This window comes from Anolis sagrei, chromosome 1 (genome assembly GCF_037176765.1).
Source record: "Anolis sagrei isolate rAnoSag1 chromosome 1, rAnoSag1.mat, whole genome shotgun sequence".
NCBI classification, from domain to species: Eukaryota; Metazoa; Chordata; class Lepidosauria; order Squamata; family Dactyloidae; genus Anolis; species Anolis sagrei.
This window is the reverse complement of record NC_090021.1, coordinates 59,021,956-59,041,794: the sequence shown is the minus strand read 5'-3', so window position 1 is coordinate 59,041,794 and position 19,839 is coordinate 59,021,956. Positions and strand designations below refer to the sequence as shown.

The 19,839-nt window shown below is 40.4% G+C and overlaps 1 protein-coding gene across 1 annotated transcript; it reads right to left on the bottom strand.

Annotated features, from left to right (window-relative positions):
• Positions 1-1,653: 1,653 nt before the first annotated feature.
• On the bottom strand, positions 1,654-19,670 carry RBM34 (RNA binding motif protein 34). The gene is made up of 11 exons (XM_060753844.2): positions 19,538-19,670; positions 16,801-16,972; positions 14,830-14,969; positions 14,097-14,316; positions 11,229-11,288; positions 9,932-9,975; positions 5,411-5,494; positions 5,166-5,229; positions 5,036-5,078; positions 3,505-3,623; positions 1,654-1,988 (listed from the first exon to the last, which is right to left on the bottom strand). Exons 1-11 carry the CDS (start codon positions 19,582-19,584, stop codon positions 1,704-1,706), a joined length of 1,278 nt encoding a protein of 425 aa, XP_060609827.2. The 5' UTR covers positions 19,585-19,670; the 3' UTR covers positions 1,654-1,703.
• Positions 19,671-19,839: the final 169 nt, after the last annotated feature.

Below are 19,839 nucleotides of genomic sequence, written 5' to 3'. Positions count from 1 at the left end.
ACGTCTAGCCTGAAGAAAAGGCTGAGAGGAGACATGACAGCTATGTATAAATATTTGAAGGGGAGTCATAGAAGGAGCAAGCTTGTTTTCTGCTGCTCAGGAGACTAGGACGCAGAGCAATGGCTTCAAACTACAGGAAAGGAGATTCCACCTGAACATTAGGAAGAACTTTCTGGCTGTGAGAGCTGTTCAGCAGTGGAACTCTCTACCCGAAGTGTGGTGGAGACTCCTTCTATGGAAACTTTTAAACAGAGGCTGGATGGCCATCTGTTGAGGTGCTTTGAAAATGATTCTCCTGCTTCTTGGCAGGGGGTTGGACTGGATGGCCCACAAGGTCTCTTCCAATTCTATGATTCTATGACCACTTTCACCTGCTATGGCTCAATGCTGTGAAATCATGGCGGTTGTAATTTCATGAGGCACCAGTACTACAGGATTGAGCCATGGCAGTTAAAGTGGCATCAAACCACATTATTTATTTATTTACAGCATTTATATACTGCTTTTCTTACCTTGAGGGGGACTCAAAGCGGTTAATTCTACAGTGTAGACCAGGCATGGGCAAACGTGGACCCTCCTAGTGTTTTGGGCTTCAACTCCCCAATTCCTAACAGCTTCAGGCCCCTTCCTTTTCCTCCTCAACCTCTTAAGCAGCTGAGGGAGAAAAGGAAGGGGCCTGAGCTGTTAGGAACAGTGGGAGTTGCAGCCCAAAACACCTGGAGGGCCCAAGTTTGCCCATGCTTGTTATAGACACACCTGTGCATTTTAGCCCTCAGAAACTCCAGCCAAACCAAAACACAAGCAGCTTGGATCCAAGAGATCGCAACTTGGATCATATTCAAGATGGCCAATTACAACATTCACGCTTGCCTCAAACAGACAAGAGTTGGGTTGTTGTAGGTTTTTTCAGGATATATGGCCATGTTCTAAAGGCATTTTCTCCTGATGACAAGAGTTCTTTCTCCCACCCTGGACATTCCACAGATATATAAATCCCACTAGCTTAATTTCCAACAGACTTCACAATCTCTGAGGATGCCTGCCATAGATGCAGGAGAAATGTCAGGAGAGAATGTTTCTGGAACATGACCATGAAGCCTGGAAAACTCACAGCAACCCGATCATAACTTCTCTTTGTCAACTATCATTGCTGATATATGCCATACTTGTTTAGTGATAGCAACAAAGGAAAAGAATACATGGAAGCTGGAACTATGCTGCCATATAATAATCCAGTAACTTCCAAAAGCTGTTTATACAACGAAGAAGCAAATAACGTTTGGAAAGAAAAAGCAAGCAGCTGTTATTAACTATTTGGACTCTAGCACTTCGCACTCTTCCCTACCACTCTCCAAAAGAAACGCATCTCATTTAAATACATGCAACTTATAATTATCAAGTTTTAGATTTCAGAAAATTAACGTGTGTTTGGAAGGCGATGACTGATTAATGACAAAGGAATCCTTCCTAAGGGAAACATTAATAAAGCTCCCCCCACCCCCGCCGGCAGTGGATGGTCTCCCCACTATAATAGGCGAAAAAGTAATAAAACTGTTATGGCCTATTTTGTAGAATTTATTTTATCACTTACTTCTTAATATACATTAATCAAGTTATATCTCAAAACTATGAAGACAAAATATGTCAACAGACTTAAGTATGAAATAATATTTATTTAAAATATAATTAAAACTTCAAAAGTTTCATTTTGCTTTTTTCAATTTTTTCTTCATATTGTTTTTTGTTTTTGATTTTTTGCTCTTTTTCAGTGGGTCGGCTTTTTCACCAACAAATGTATTACTAGAGGATCCTTTTGTATTTTTCAGTGAAGTTGCCTTTGTATACTTAAGTCCAATGGGGCTTTTTGCTTTGTTATGTGGGCTTTTATGTTGTGTTTTTTCACCCTCAACACAACGTTTTACTCGTAGCTTTCTTCCTTCCAGTTCAGCATTGTTTAGTTTCAGGGCAAGGTGTACAGCATCTGTAGTCTTTAAGGAAAATTAAATGGTTAAGTAGGAAATGACATCATTTCGAGTTAAGCATTCAAATCATATTTGAGCCATGCATATTTCTTTGTAGCTTAAGAGACACTCAACAATAACATTACAACAACATCACAACCAAGCATAACAGATCAGCAAAAAAGTTCTTATCAGGGTACAAATTCAGGTGAAAGCAATGATAAAGACCTGTATCTTCACACATAGCTCAATGAAGATCTGGGATGAGCATTCTGAATCTTGTCACATTCTATTCCTCCCCTCACAATTCTATCGTTTCACTTAATAACCTGAGGTTTTAAAATAATTGCATTGTATCTGAAGAAATGAACCACAAAAGCTTGTGTTAAAACAAAAATCAGTCTGTAGAATGTTGCTAAAGACTGTTTTTCTCTCCTCCCCCCTTTTTCCATTGCAACAGATTAGTATGGCTATTTCTTTGAAAGCTACATAACATCATAAAGTTATCAATTACAGTAGATTTGGTAAATATGCTGGAGATACTCCTCCAAGGTTTAGAACTTCCATGGGTGGTTGGGTTGGCCTCTCTGTTCTCTTTCTGCCAGGAGACAAATACCTTCTTTTTAAGGCAGGTCTTAGGTTCACATATTGTTGGAATAGAGAGAGCCTTTAATGTGCTTTTCCTGCATGGGAAGGGGGTTGGACTAGATGGCCCATGTGGTCTCTTTCCAACTGTTATTTTATTATTCTAATTGTTTTGACACTGTTTTATAAAATTGGTGTAGAGGGTTTTTTTTTTAAAAAAACCTATTGTACAAATGTGTTTTAACTGTACTTCAGTTGCCCTAAGCCCTGGGCTGGGAGAAAGAGAGAATATTAAATGAATGAATGAATGAAATTGTGCACCTGTATGTCAGGCCTATCCCATAATTTAGTTATAGTTTGCATTTATAGCTATAGGTTAACAACCACTGTGGGAGGTAAGGACATGGGACCCCTTCCCCCATGTGCCCTCTCAAGTGCTGATTACCTGCTCTGGTGGATCTCCAAACTCTCCATATCAGGTCTCAAGAGTACATGGAAGCCTGGTCTTATTGTCCTCCCTTTGCTTTGTCACAAAGCTGTTGGGGTAGTTTTAATAAGAGACTTTCAAGTCATCCCATCCAATTTTCAGGTCTTGCAGACTCAGGGTTTATTGCTTCCCTGATTGACTATATCCACTTGGAATACAGTCTTCCTGTTTTCCTGCTGCCATGTTACTAAGCATTATTTGGTAAGTAATTGTAAGGGAGGTGTTATGCAATGAAATTACTGGAGAATAGTGCATCATGTGGATGATAGAGTGATGGCCAAGAAGGCCTTAAAATAATCCACTCATTAAATCCTAATAATGAAGAACACCTCAACATTTCAATAATAAACTATGGTTTTAACACTGCATTTCTGTTGCTGTTAAATTCACTCACCTCACTTCAGTAAGCACCCAATGTATTTGGCATGAATATAATGTCCCAGTAAGTTTTTGTCATCAGAATCAACATACCTCAAATAGAACATAGCCAAATCCTTTGCCAATGCCTGTGCGCTTATCTCTCACAATTCGTACACCCATTACATTTCCACATTGAGAGAAATGGCTTCTTACAGTTTCATCATCAATAGCTGTAAGCAAACAGAGGATAGAAGTGTATGCTGATATTAAGTCATAATAATCTCCAGGTGCATGACAAAAATTCTGAATATTTTTGTTCAATGTATTGTCTAAGGCTTTCACGGCCAGAATCACTGGGATGTTGTGCAGTTTCTGGGCTGTATGGCCATGTTTTAGCAGTATTTTCTCCTGAGATTTAGCCTGCATCTGTGGCTGACATTTTCAGAGGATCCCCTGAAGATGCAGGTGAAACATCATGATAAAGTGCGGTTACAACATCGCCATACAGCCCAGAAACTGCACAACATCCCAGTGATTCTGGCCGTGAAAAATACAACACCTCACTCAATATTTTTATTTTCAATTTAAATGGAAGACAAATTTACAATCTGCAATGACTATCTTAATATCTGAACTTTTGCAACAGTGCAAATCTTAAGCATGATGTAGTATTACATATAGGAGCTTCCTTAAACCTGAGCAAAGCCCTGGATACACATATTCCTTATTCCCCATTAGGTCAGCAGATGTTCTATTTGTATTTAGGTTCCCTTGTCTTTGACTTCTAACTTTTTCATATATCTGAACTAATAATCACTGTCTAAAACAACTTGAAGGAAGAATGTGTAGCCTTCCCAACAACATCTGTGAAAAACCACACATTTTCGTCCTTACACTAGAAACGTTCATTGCAATGCATACAAATAATTTTGTGTTTGCATTGTCAATATTTTGTGTGTAACAAGCCAAGAACTGGTGAAAATTAAATTAAAGTATAAGAACTTCCCCTCCCAGCTGCAATGAGAACAGGGAAAAATAGAAAATGCAGTTTCCTTCAGGCCAAGACTTACAAGAAGAGCTGCTAGTGCTTGCCAAATGTGAGGTAGGCACCAGCAACTCCTCTTGTCTGAATTGTAAGTAAGCAGTCTGGACAATGAAATAGCAGCTGGGCTGAGTTGGAAGTGTGGGAGAAATAAGACTGCACCCACAAATGGAGTGCACCAAAGAATGGATCCCAGAGTAGCTGCGTCCTCATGGTCTGAACTGCGTTCCCCTTCCCTCTGATAAGAGCGAGTAGCAGCAGACCTTCCCAGTGTTTGATAGCTGCCTGGAAGGGGGGGGGGGGGCAGGAATTGGTGATGACTATACCCTCCTTTGCTCCATCCCCAAAGAGAGTTGGACATCATCCTAACAGGCCAATATATGAACCAGCCCATCATGTTCTCCAAAGCTGTCACAATAGGTAATGAATGTCACTGAGAAGTAAAATACATAGTTCTCAATTAACATTAGAGTCTGTGTACATTACTGATAACTTTCTACACGTTCTAAATCCACTTGTCAGCAAAAAGATAAAAAGAATCGCTTTCCTGGTAGAAGAGGTTACTCTTGTCTGAAAAGAATAGTGCAAAATTTCACCTACCATAAGGGAAATTGCCCACAAATACTGATCTCTTGTTATCATGCTGTAAAAAAAGCAACAAAAGATTTGAATCAATAACTTAAAGGAAGAGATGAAGGGGGAAAAACCCTACACCATTTGAATTACTCACACAAGTGGATTTTGAAGCAAGGTCAACTCTGATGTGGAATCCACTGCAAAATTCAGTGCCATTACTATTAAAGCCAAAAAAAAAAAGGGGGGGGGATGAGGTAAAGGAAAAAAACAGTCATTTGCATTTTCTTTAGTTGGCACATCAAAGATATACAGATTACGATTAGTATTATTTAAGTAAGATTTTAATAATTAAATATACATCCTGAAATCAAACAAAAGTAGTATTTTTTTTAAAAATACCATTTTAAAGCATCATTAGCTGCGTGTTCCTCCTTGAAAACGATGTAAGCATTAATGTACTTCCTATTAGGATGCAACATTCGCCTGAAAAAGATAAAAGGATTTATTTTAGATTTAACTGAAATTACATGTATACTTTTAGTAACAGAATTTATTACACCACAATTCTCAAAACAGTTTCTCAGGAGGAAAATCTATTGCATTCAATGTGACACAGCATACTTTCTAAAGAACATACCAGTCCTATACTTTTTTGACCCCAAACATTTCTTATCAGTTTGTCCTAACACAGATTAAGCATTAAGGTCAAGGTAAAGGTTTAAGCCTTTCTGGCCTGTACAGGCTTTCTTAAAAGGAACCAAAAGAACAGTATAGTATAGGACAGGGGTCCTCAAACTTTTTAAACGAGGGGCCGGATTACTGTCCCCCAGACCGTTGGAGGGCCGGACTATAGTTTTTTTTAAAAAAATGATGACCAAATTCCTATGCACACTGCATATGTCCTATTTTGCTACTGTTATGAATTGTAATGTAAATATCTGATATGCATGATGTATTTTTATTGTTACAATCTGAACATAAAGCATGGTTTTAGCATTTCTGGAGATAAAATAGTTCCAATTAAAATGAGGAAAGCATTCTATTTTCTGTCTTTTTGAAAGTGGTTTTTGAAATATGTAAGCATGAGTCCCCTTTCAGGGGGAGAAGGGCAGGGTATAAATATAGGAAATAAATCTATATAAATAAAAATGTAATGTTCGTTTGTGGGATTAACAGAACTCAAAAACCACTGGATACCTAACAACCCAATGTATGTCCTTCACTAAAACCGCAAAGAGTCGCCGATTTAGGCTGAGATATTAGCGGTATACAAGCGCATTAATAAATAAATAATAAATAAATTAAAAAAATTGATTTTTTTCATTTGGGAGTTGTAGTTGCTGGGATTTATAGTTTACCTATAATCAAAGAACATTCTGAACCCCATCAACAATGGAACTGAACCAAACTTAGCACACAGTTCTCCCATGACCAACAGAAAATACTGGAAGGGTTTGGTAGGCAGTGTCCTTTGGTTTTAGAGTTGTAGTTCACCTGCATCCAGAGATCACTGTGGACTCAAACAAGGATGGATCTGGACCAAACTTGGCACTGATACTCAATATGCCCAAATGTGAACACTGGTGCCATTTGGGGGTTGTATTTGCTGGGATTTATAGTTCACCTGCAATCAAAGAGCATTCTAAACTCCACCAATGATGGAATTGAACCAGTCTTGGTACACAGAACTCCCATGAACAACAGAAAATACTGGAAGGGTTTGGTGGGCATTGACCTTGAGTTTTGGAGTTGTAGTTCACCTGCCTCCATAAATCACTGTGGATTCAATGAAAGATCTGGCCCAGACTTGGCACGAATATTCCATATGCCCAAATGTGAACACTGGTGGAGTATGGGGGAAATAGAATCTTGACATTTGCGAGTTGTAGTTGCTGGGATTTGTAGTTCACCTACAATCACAGAGCATTCTGAACCTCATCAACAATAGAATTGGGCCAAACCTTTCCAGAGCAGCGCGGGATGGAGAAGCCTGTGGAGGGAGAAGCGCTCTCTGCTCTCCCACGGAGAACAGAGAGCGCAGCAGAATGGACGCCATTCATTCCTCTGTAACAGATGATCCCTGGCGGCAAGGAAGGCGTGCGCAAATGGTGGAGGAGGTGCCGGGTGGGCGTGGCCAGGCTTCCAGGCCAGGGAAGCCAGCATCGCTTGGCCACGCCCACCCGGCGCCGCCTCCACCATTTGCGCACGCCTTCCTTGCCACCAGGGATCGTCTGTTACAGAGGAATGGCGTCCGCTCTGCTGCACTTCTCCCTCCACAGGCTTCTCCTTCCACACGGGATGGAGAAGCCTGTGGAGGGAGAAGCGCAGCAGAGCGGGCGCCATTGCTCTACCACAGAAAATCCCTGGTGGCGCGAATGGTGGAGGCGGCGCCGGGTGGGCGTGGCCAAGCGATGCTGGCTTCCCTGGCCCGGACACCTGGCCACGCCCACCCGGCACCCCCTCCACCATTCGCACCACCAGGGATTTTCTGTTACAGAGGAATGGCGCCCGCTCTGCTGTGCTCTCTGTTCTCCGCGGGAGAGCAGAGAGCGCTTCTCCCTCCACAGGCTTCTCCATCCCGTGTGGAAGGAGAAGCCTGTGGAGGGAGAAGCACAGCAGAGCAGACGCCATTGGCGGCGGCGGCGAGGGGCTTTGGACAGGCCAGGACAGGCCGCGCGGGCTGGATAAAGGCCCTTGGCGGGCCGCATACGGCCTGCGGGCCGTAGTTTGGGGACCCCTGGTATAGGATATTCCATGCACAGCAGACAAATGCTGCAGCATTTGACTGAACTAATCTACTGACTGATGCAATGGTCTTCTCTCATGTCTGGATAGAAATTATTCCAGTTTGACTTCAAGAATAGTATGTAGTGCTATAATATACACTAGGTAGGTAAATGTTTCCCCTTGACATTAAGTCTAATCGGGTCCGACTCTGGAGAGTGATGCTCATCTCAATTTTCAAGCTAAGGAGCCAGTGTTGTCTGTAGACACCTCCAAGGTCATGTGGCTGGCATGACTGCATGGAGTGCCATTACCTTTCTGAAGAAGTGGTACCTACTGATCTACTCACATTTGCATGTTTTTGAACTGCTAGCTTGGAGGAAGCTGGACCTAGCAGCGGGACCTCATCCCGCTCCCCTGGTTTGAACCGCCAACCTTTCGGTCAGCAAGTTCAGCAGCTCAGTGGTTTAACCTGCTGCACCATTAGGGGACCATATACTTTCTTGACCCCAAACATTTATCAGTTTGTCCTAACACATATTAAGCATTACTTATGTATAGTTCCAAAATATTTCAAATTCCAAAATTGGACACATGGGTGACGTAGATAGTGAAATTTTTGTTTTAAAATGTTGTAAAAACTGTCTTCAGGCTATGTGTGTATGAAATATAAATAAATTTAATATTTAGACTTGGGGTCCATCTACAAGAAATCTCATTGTGTACATATATGCAAAAATAGGTATTCCAAAATCTGAAAAACACTAAAAGCCAAAACACCTCTGGTCCTAAGTATTTCAGAGAAAGGATAGTCAACTTGGACAACAGCATCCGTTTATCCTTCCATCTAAAACACAGGTCAGTTTTTCAGGAAATATCTTAGGGGGCGTTTATCTACCTCAACTCTAGCCAACTCTATGGGGCAGTAGGGCATTCTATCTTTTTCAGTTAGGATGATGATGCAATAAACTACAGAACAACTTTAATTCTTTAATTTCTACTTTGCTCCAGAACTGTTAGGCTATTTAGTGATAACAAAATTATGTATGTCTGTGTGTCTTCAAATTGCTTGCTGACTTATAGCAAACCCATGAATTTCATATGGTTTTCTTCAGCAAGCAATACTGAGGCGGCGTTGCAGTTCTTTCCACTGAAATACAATCTACAACACTTGGTATTTTGGTGACCTTCCATCCAAGAACTGACCATGGCTTACCCTGCTTTGTTTCCAAGATCAGATGGCATCATATGTCTTTGAAGAGTTTACACAACCAAATAAACTTATTAAATGTATTAAATTACGGTGGTGCAAGGGGTTAAACCTTTGTGCCGGCAGGACTGCTGACCGACAGTTGGTGGTTCGAATCTGGGGAGCAGGGTGAGCTCCTGTCTCAGCTCTAGCTTCCCATGCAGAAACATGAGAGAAGCCTCCCACAGGATGATAAAACATAAAACATTCAGGCATTCCCTGGGCAACGTCCTTACAGATGCTCAATTCTCACACCAGAAGTGACTTGAAGTTTCTCAAGTCGCTTTTGACACAAAAAAATCAATTGATTTGAAACGAGTATCCAATTCAGAGGAAGTTGAAATAAAAGAGATTCTCTACACACAATTTTGGTTGGTTTCCCTTGATCTGCAGTGTGAGTGTAGGGGGAGCAGGGAACCAGATTCTTCCAGATTCTTCACACACAGTGACCTCCAATAACTCCTCTCCTCCGTAATTCCATCAAAATGGCAATCAGAAGTAAAATGACATTATTTTCTGTCACCATTTTGACAACTACAGAGGTAAACAGAAGTATTTCAAGATAATGGGGAAGCCAGATTAGCATCTTCAGGCTTTCTGACTGGCTAACTCTCTTTAGTCAATGACTTCACCATACTGATTTAACTATTCATAGTGTTACACTTTTCCCGGCCCTGAATCAGTTGATAACTACAGACATCTAAGACTGTAAGGCAGGATGGCAAGCAAACATACTAGCTGCCATTTTCACAAACACTAAGCAAAAAAATGTAATTAACTAAAAAGACAGTGATTTAAACTGCTGAACAAAACAAGTGTTTTCCCCTTTTGTAATGACTGCCTAATGTAAGCTGTCCTGAGTCCCTCTTCGGAGGTGAGAAGGACGGGATAGGAATGCGAGAAATAAATAAATCTCCAAAAGGAAGCATGTAAACTACATGACTTACTTTATGGCTGCCAGTTTCCTTGAGACAGTATCCTCTGATGGAATCTTAAGGAGAAAAGGGTTTGTTAGATAATGGATTTTGTTCAACTATACATATTATGACTATTTTAAATTTCTCATGACCGGACAATGGCCTTACAAAAAGGGACAATTGGATTTTAGGAAGATGACTTAAATCGGCGACTATTTGAATGTTTTTATACTGTTTTTAAATTGTTTTTACTTAAATTATAGATTTATGCTTTTGGTTGTGGGCACCATGGTGTGCCAATTGTTAGCCGCCCCGAGTGCCTCTGCGGAGGTCGAAACAGGACAGGATACAAATGTCCAAAATAAATAAATAAATTTATGAGGTTTTCAGGTTTGCTATATACCCAATTAATATAAAATTGGGATTCTTACAAAATATTTAGGGGACAGATTAAATGAGTGCCTCTCTGTATATCTGACATGGAAGACTGGTATTTTTAAAAATGTGTCAGGACTAATACTATATCAGTGTCCATTGATTAGAAATGTTTCCTTCTTTTTTGGAAACTCTCCACAGATCAGCAATCGAGGGTAGCATCAGTCCATGGGTTGCCACTCTGAGTAGCATTGGATTAGAATACATAACTGTTTATTAACAGAGCCCAACTGTTCATTCAGATCAGCTTTCCAAAGTCAACAGTATGCAAAATTCCTGTTTAAGTCTTTCCAACTGGAAAACAGGCAGACTCATGTTGCTGAATATCATACCACTTCAGATCCTTCCTCTACTATGCACAAACGGTTTAGAAAGGTATGTGGTAACCTAATTCTGTCCTGATTAGAAACTCAACCCAAAACACAATACAGACAGCCATCAAAATTCACTGCAGTCAGGAGTCCAATACAACCTCCCCAATTAAAGTAGAAAATTCATTCTTCTCCTCTATCTCTTCCACCTTGTTACTACTACTATGACTATTGATGAAAGAACACTTCTATAAGAATTTGAAGGCCCTCCAGGGCAACCCGATGGCCAACCTCTGCTAGAAGCTGACCACAGAATTATGCTGGGGGATCTACAGATGCCTATAGAAATGTTATCCTTAGGAATCTCTAGGTCCTCCAACATGATTTCTGGTGTGAAGTTGACACAAAATAGTACTGGAGAACCCAAAAATAGCATCAAACAGATTTGATAATAATAGAATTGACAAAAGTTAAGCCCACAAATGTAGAAGGCTGACCGTACATAAAATATGGTCCCTGTCCTGTGATTTAACACTGTTTTCCAGCGAGCAATCATGCAGTGAACACAAAAAGAAACTTACCAGGGAACGGAAACGGATTGATTCAATTTGTCCATATTCTCTGAAAAATGACTTCAGCATCTAAATTCAAATAAATGTTTGGATTAATTTGTCAATGCAAATACACCAAGTATTCAAAGTAAATAGAAGCACATATTTAATCTAAATGGAAGCAAATATTTCATCTAAGCAGAATGAATGGAATTCCAGTGTCGCCTGTAGGTTCTGCTTGGTTTATAATTCAGTATAAAAAACACAAAAAAGTAAGCCCATCTAGAAAATAATTGTTTCTTCACTACTAGAAACAAGCTCAATAACCTTGGCTTCTTCATAGCTAAACTATATATCCTTGTGTTAAAATAAATAAAATCATTACAAGAACATTTAAATGTAGGTCAAAGTTGCCATTAGAAAACTAATATTCTCTAAACCTTTTTATTCAGAATAAAATTCCAGTGAAATCGAGGGATACATACTTATATGAATGGGTGTGATTAACTTGGACCTCCAGGAAATACACATGGTCCCAGCAGACCAAAGATGGAAGCACCAGATCCCCATAGGGATCACAAGTTTTAAAATCACTTTTATACTCCTGTTGTGCACTCTAAGAGCACAGGTCAAAAACTTCAGAAATGCTTTAGGCTTGAAGGGACCTGTTTCCCCCAAAATGAAATTCATGAGAAGTTATTTCTAGTTTTGTAGACAAGCACTTCCTGAGGCCCCATGTACACTGCCAATGAAATTCAGATTATCTGCTTTGAATCTGATTATATGGTGATGCAGATAATCTGGATTATATGTCAGTGTAGATCAAGCCTGAGTCTGTAACAACTGGTAAAGGTGTCCCCCTGACATTAAGTCTAGTTGTGTCCGACTCTGGGGGTGGTGCTCATCTCCATTTCCAAGCCGAAAAGCCGGAGTTGTCTGTCGACATTTCCAAGGTCATGCTGGCCACATGACTGCATGGAATGAAGTCACCTTCCCGCTGATCTACCTATTGATCTACTCACATTTGCATGTTTTCGAACTGCTAGGTTGGCAGAAACTGGGCCTAACAGCAGGATTACTGTAGAAACTGGGCCTAACAGCAGATTCAAACTGCTAATCTTTCGGTCAGCAAGTTCAGCAGCTCAGCAGTTTAACCTGCTCTGCCTTAACAACTGGACTAAGCCGAAAAACAAAATGAGCCAGCATACCCACGACAACAGGGGCTCTTATACTTTTTCCAGTCACAACCCCTTTCTACCTGAGAAATTTGTACATGACCGCAGGTAAATAAGTATATAAAATAGGTATAAATGTTTCCTAAGACTGATTTTCCTTTTTCCAGGGTAGAGCTGAAGCATTTTCTGCAGAGGTCTCTATCAAAATTACACCTTGCTTGCTAACAGAATTGTGTAAATGTATAGTTGGCACATAGAAACCTTTTACTGTTGCCAATTTTTTGGGACCCCAACACTGAGTTAAAGTGGATTCCATTTGGGGTCAGGACCCAGAGTTAAAGAAGCAATGCACTAGAAGACATGAGGCTTTTAAAATTAAAATGTTATTGATGAGAGTGAGCATACAATTTGATGTGGGAGCAGGAAAGCTTGGGGGTTGGCAGCAAAGTATAGCCCATGGCCGGCACCTTGTCCACCTTATTATTATTATTTTTATTATTATTCACTGTATTTATACCCTGCTCTTTTCAACCCCGAAGGGGACTCAGAGCAGTTTACAGATTATGGCAACATTCAATGCGCATCATACAACAAATAATATAATATCAAATTATAAAACAATTAAAACATAAATGCAATGAGTACAACAAAAATAATAAATATAACATATCAAATTATAAAACAAAACATAAATGCTATAAAACATATTAAAATAGTTTTAACAGAGCAGATGTTCCATCAGGGGAAGAATGAGATGCCAAACCAGGGTGGCAGTGTTCACTCAAGAGAGGGCTCAGGTGAATCAAGGGCCATGACTAGAAGAAACAAATGTTGGTATCTCTGTGCTGACCCAAGGATGCTGAAATAGAGGCCAGTCAAGATAGAGTCCAGAAGCACCAAGTGGTCCCCAGAAGATGAGTGAATCCCTAGAAGCTGAGCCAGAGGCAGCAAGGGAAATAAACGCTGCCCCTTCCATCAAAGCCCCTGGTGATGGTACCTTCAGTTCTTGCTTAGGCCTGAGGCCCTGCAGGCATGGTTCCTTTTATGCCCCAGCCTCTGGGGCAAGCAGGTGTTGTTGCTGACCTTGAGCTGCAGAGTCAGGGCCTCAGTTCTGCCAAAAGTGAGTCCACAGGAGCTGAGCCAGAGGCAACAGGAGAAACAAAAGCTGCCCCTTCCCTCAAAGCCCCTGGTGATGGTACCTTCACTTCTTGCTTAGGCTTTTGTACAACGATTTGACTACTTGTATTGCCATTTTCAGTTGCACCCAACACAATTTCAGAGTTCACAGGGACCTAATAATCATCTAGTTTGGGAAGTGTTGGATCAGCACTGAGGTGATTCTGATTTAGAAATAAGAAAGGTTATGTTTGGACAACATCTCCCAGAATGTCTCAGCCAGTATGTCCAGCAGCTATGCTGATTGACGCATGATGGGAATTCTAGTCCAAAAAGAGAGCAGAATTTTCCTAAGCTTTCAATAGGTTTTTGTTTTTGCTTCATCACAAAGTTCATTGAATAACCTTGAGCAACTCGGTACATCTTAGACCAAGTTACAATTCCTGTAAAAATACAATTCCTGAGGGTGAGGGTCAGTGAGGGTGATAATTTTAACTCTGTGGAAACAAAATCTATAAATATGTTAAGTAAATAGAAAGAGTTCTTGGAACCACAAACTCAAACAGAGAGTAGTGTCGTGTGAACAATTCAACAATTAGTCACTCACTTGTTCTGTGCAACTAACAGGTAAGTTTCCCACAAAAACAGTCCTCTTATTTTTGAGCATTTCCTCAGCCTTGTGGATTCCTGTTTTCCATTGTTTTCTTCCAACATTGTCATCTGAAGCTGAAGGATACTTAGTAACCGGTCGACTATTTTTCGGCTTTTGTTTCAATTTTGTGTCTTTTTTCTCTTCTTCTTCATCTGCTTGCTCCAAAGCACACTCCCTTTAATGAACAGGGGATAATAGCAAGTTTTTTTAATAGTAATAAAAATAATAGATTTTCAATTCACTTAGTCATAAAACGTTGCTAGACAGACTGAAAACAACAATATAAAAAGCACACAAGTAGTGTCATTCAAACAACAAGCAGTGAAAAAAAACATTTGAGAAAAAGAAATAAAACTACATCAAGTGTACATTCCTATATACACTTTCCTGGGATTATCCAATATACTTCTGAAACAGACATCCATTGGGGTAAATTCAAAAAGCCAATTCATTTCTTATGCCCTTATTTGTTCTTGATCATCAACTCTTTCTAAGAAAGTGTGCATTCACTTCTACAAAACTAGTTTTCTTTAAAATATTACAAAATGTTTTCTGGTTATCAGTCTCTAGCAGAAAAAGAAATGTTATTTCCAAACACTCTCAACTTAATTTAAAAGAATGTTGGTATCTCTGTGCTGACCCAAAGATGCTGAAATGGAGGCCAGTCAAGATAGAGTGGTTAATTTACCTCTTTGCCAGGTTCTTTTCTGCTAAAGAGAGTTCCTTTTTGTTTACTTTCTTCATTTTTTTCAGAGGTTGATTGAGAGCAGATGAGCTCTGAACTTTTGTGGCAATTTCCTCTTCTGCACATTTGCGTTTTTTGTTTTCCTTCGTGAAACAAAAGCTTACTTTTAAAACAGTTAGTTCAAGGACAGCCAACGTTTGTTCTTTTGTTCTAAAAGAAAAATCACTATGCAGAAATAAAACATGGTTATAGGGGATACTTCCGTTCAATTTCCCTCATCCCATTCCTATCTGAACATTTGATATTTATATGCTCATGTTAAAACTAATTTCTTACAGATGATATCCGATACATTTTATCCAACTACTAAATAATTTGTTGTAACTATATCATTATTCTGGAGAAAAGGCCTATGATTTTGGATCATAACACAAACCCTGAAAAAGAGCTTCACACAAAATATGTATTTTACTAAAGTGTTGATTGCTATTCAGGATAAAGTCTGACATAAAGGAAGAATTGCAGAGTCTCTTTGTAAGTTGTTTATATCACATGAATTAAAGGCTAGTTCGTATGTTATCACGGTACGATGCCATAATTCAATGTTCTCTCGTTAAATATCTCTTCCAATTAAATATGAAACTATAGCTGTAGTACATGGAGGTCTGAGTACTTAAAATCTGGTTAGAGCTGCTAAGAGACATAGCACACTTGGTAGGTAGTGAGGAATGGCACTAATATTTTCCCTGTCCACAATCATTTAAGGAGAGGAAGTTGATTTGGGGTCACTACTTGTCCTTGAGCAAAAACAAATAAAGGAGGACCCCAGGGGTACTTTGAATGCGATTTTCCTGCTTCTTGGCAGGGGGTTGGACTAGATGGCCCACAAGGTCTCTTCCAAGTCTATGATTCTATGATGTTACTACAAGTTATCAGCCAGAGGATATGGCTAACAGAATAAATAGTCCAGACACTGCATTCAAAGGATTTATCAACTGGAGTCAAAACTGCAAAGAAAAGACATTCTGGAAGGAAAAATGGGGCAAAGATGGAGACAGTATAATTGGGTTTGAGAGAAAAACTCGCCATACCAACCAGTTGCCCAGGTTTTACCCAATCTCTGTACATAACACCTAATGCCTCATTGCCTGTCCACTATGGCAAACCCATGAATTGGGCAAGTAACACTCAAGAGACGATTTTGCTAGTTCCTTCCTCTAAAGTAGAGTTTAAAGCATCAAGTATTCATTGGTGGTCTCCTATCCAAATATTAATCAGGACTGGGCCTGCATAGTTTCAAAGATCAGATGAGAACTGGTATCTTTAGGGTATTTAGGACCCAAATACAATCATGTATTACATAAAGCCTTGGACAGTGCATTATAGTTTTAGCAACAAAGTTCTAAAATGAATCAACTTCTTAGCCAAAAAGCTCACTGGGGTGAAAACCATTTCCAATGGCTTGAAAACAACAACTGAAGCAATCTGCTAAAATTCTGGGCACCAAGAGCATCACAAGCATGCGATAGCAGTCATTTACAGATGTTCTCTATGGAGCCATTAACTAAAGTAGTAAGATCAACCAGTGTAATTTCATCCAGGAGATACACACTGATTTCAGCCCTGATGAAAAAAGATAAACTTTCCAGCTACTATCTCTAAGACCGACTCTGCCATTAGGCAGATCACAGCATCTGTTTCAAGCCCCACATCGTGGGATTGTGAGAACAGGAGTGAGCTGTTGAAGACCTAAGCTGTGACTCCTAAATTGTCCTGACATAGAGGTTGCTTTCCTAGTGTGAGCCTGGTAAGCTTCTTGTAATGGGAACACCATCTTTTATTACATGCCAGAGAACAATGTTCTGTTCCACCTATAAAAGACAACCTGGCAGTTTTGCCCATAAGCATCCAATGGTCCAGACCTAGATACTGAATTTGCATTTGGGAACTATCTAGGAAAATAAATGCACTTACTTTTGGCACAGCAAGATATATGGGCTGCGTTTCAGCTGCAGGAGCACTGAAAAGTTGTAACAACGGGTGAGTACCAGAACCTGTGGGTTTATTTTGAAACAGGCTGTTAGCCACTTGCCCCACAAAGTAATCCTCCTTTGAGACGGCACCAGCATCTTTCTCACATTCTTTCCTATTGAAAGGATAACGTTAAACATTTATCACTGTATCAGACATTTAATATAAAAACTATAAACTACAGATGGTAAAGTTATTAGAAAGTAATAAACAATTCACAATAACACTGAGAGTCAACTAAAAATTGCTACTTTCCTGAAAGTTGCCAAATAAAGATTTATTATTATTATTATTATTGTTAGATACATAACAAGATTGGTACACAGCAAACAAGATCACTATGTTGGCTTTTGTATTTGATGACATGTAGAACACTTCCCAAGTGTTCTAGTAATTATTACCATCATCATCTTTATTTTTATTATTATTATTAGAAACACAACAAGATGAGTCCACAGCAGACACTCTACTGGTTGTTGTATTGGATCACACGTCGGACACTTCCTAAATGTCTAGGACTGTGTGATGTATTGGCAAATAATGTGTGCAGATCCCAGTAAGGTGGCCTTCTGCAGCTGGCAATCTTGTCAGTGCCGATTGTGTTTAAGTGCAGGCCAAGGTCTATTATTATTATTATTATTATTATTATTATTATTATTATTATCCTGCTTTTCTCCCTGAATGAGACTCAAAATGGCTCACAACATTTTAAAAACAGGATAAACAATGAACACATATAATAATAAAGCCATCTATAAGAATGACATAAAGAAACATTCTAAAATTGTTAAACCCACCATGAGGAGATGCGGGTAAGAAATAAAATAATTGGCCATGGTAGTCCACACTCTTGTTGCATCCCGTACAGATTACCGCAACGCACTCTACATTGGGTTGCCTTTGAAGACTGTTAGAAAGCTTCAACTGGTCCAACGGGCAGCAGCCAGGTTGCTCACCGAAGCGGCATACAAGGAGCATACAGCCCCGCTGTTGCGCCAGCTCCACTGGCTGCCAGTCTGCTACTAAGCACAAGTTAAAGTGCTGGCTTTAGCCTATAAAGTCCAAAACGGTTCTGATCCAGCTTAACTATATGAAAGTATTTTCCCCTATGAACCACCTTGGAGATTAGGGTCATCTGGGGAGGCCCTGTCTATGAGTGTCTGGTGGGGATGAGAGACAGGGCCTTTTCAGTAGTGGCCCCTCGACTGTGGAACTCCTTCCCCAGCAACATTAGATGAGCCCCTTCCCTCCTAGCCTTTAGAAGGAAAATAAAAATGTGGCTCTGGGATCAGGCATTTCAAGAATAGCGCAGTACAATAATAGACTGGAATATGTGCAATGATTATGGAACTGCCTTGGATTATGATTTTTGGATGGCGTGATTCAACACTGAATGTGATACTTTTAAAATTTTAATATGTATTTTAGGTAAAGGTTTTTCCCTGATATTAAGTCAGGTCGTGTCCGACTCTGGGGGTTGGTGCTTATCTCAATTTCTAAGATGAAGAGCTGGCATTGTCCATAGACATCTCCAAGGTCATGTGGCTGGCATGACTGCATGGAGCACTGTTACCTTCCCACCGCATGCATCTCACATCTGCATGTTTTCAAACTGCTAGGGGCTAACAGTGGGAGCTCACAACGCTCCCTGGATTCGAACCATCAATCTTTCAATCAGCAAATTCAGCAGCTTGGCGGTCTAACCCACTGCACCCTCTTTTCCCTGCTATCTATATAAATAAAAATGTAATGTTTGTTTGTGGGATTAACATAACTCAAAAACCACTGGACTAATTGACACCAAATTTGGACACAAGACACCTATCAGGCCAATGTATGTCCTTCACTAAAAAAATTGATTTTGTCATTTAGGAGTTGTAGTTGCTGGGATTTATAGTTCACCTACAATAAAAGAAAATTCTGAACCCCACCTATGATGGAATTGAACCAAACTTGGCACACAACAGAAAATACTGGAAGGGTTTGGTGGCCAGTGTCCTTTGGTTTTGGAGTTGTAGTTCACCTACGTCCAGAGATCACTGTGAACTCAAACAATGATGGATCTGGACCAAACTCTACACAAATACTTGATATGCCCAAATGTGAACACTGGTGGAGTTTGGGGGAAACAGACCTTGACATTTGGGAGTTGTAGTTGCTGGGATTTATAGTTCACCTACAATCAGAGAGCATCCTGAACCCCTCCAATGATAGAATTGGGCCAAACCTCCCACACAGAACCCCCATGAGGGCCACAGCAACGAGTGACAGGGGACGGCTAGTACACATATAAAATGTAATATTCGTTTGTGGGATTAACATAACTCAAAAACCACTGGACGAATTTACACCAAATTTGGACACAATACACTTATTGGGCCAATGAGTGACCAATACTCATAAAAACACTGAAAAACGCAGCAAAAGAGACTTAAAATGCCAAAAAACACATATTACAAATACACAACTCTACACACACATATACACAAACAAAACACATATACACAGACTGGGCCACAGCAACGCGTGGCAGGGGGTGGCTAGTGTGTAATAAGAACCAAACACCAGAGCAAACAGAGACATGGTGACTCTCATTTAAATCCTTACATGCCAGGAAATGGACGTGAAGGCACACAGCAGAGGCATGGAGGAAAACTAGGCCTGGGAGGCCTCGCCTTACCTTTTCTCGGGGCGGGCCTTGCCTCCCTTTCCCGCCTTCGTCGCCATCTCCGCCTGGAAGCCCTTCTCGGTTCTTCCACCGGCTCGAACTAAGGCGGGCAGAAGGGGGAGGAGCCTGCCATCGGAACCAGGAAGTAGTCGCCGGAAAAGGAAGGATTGAAGGCCTTCAGGGCGGAAGTGAAGGACGGCCTCCCTTCACACACAAGGAGGAGGGGCTTCAAGCAAGGCAAAGAGCCAGGTGTGGCCAAACGTGGGCCCTGCAGGTGTTTTGGACTTCAACTCCCACCATTCCTAACAGCCTCA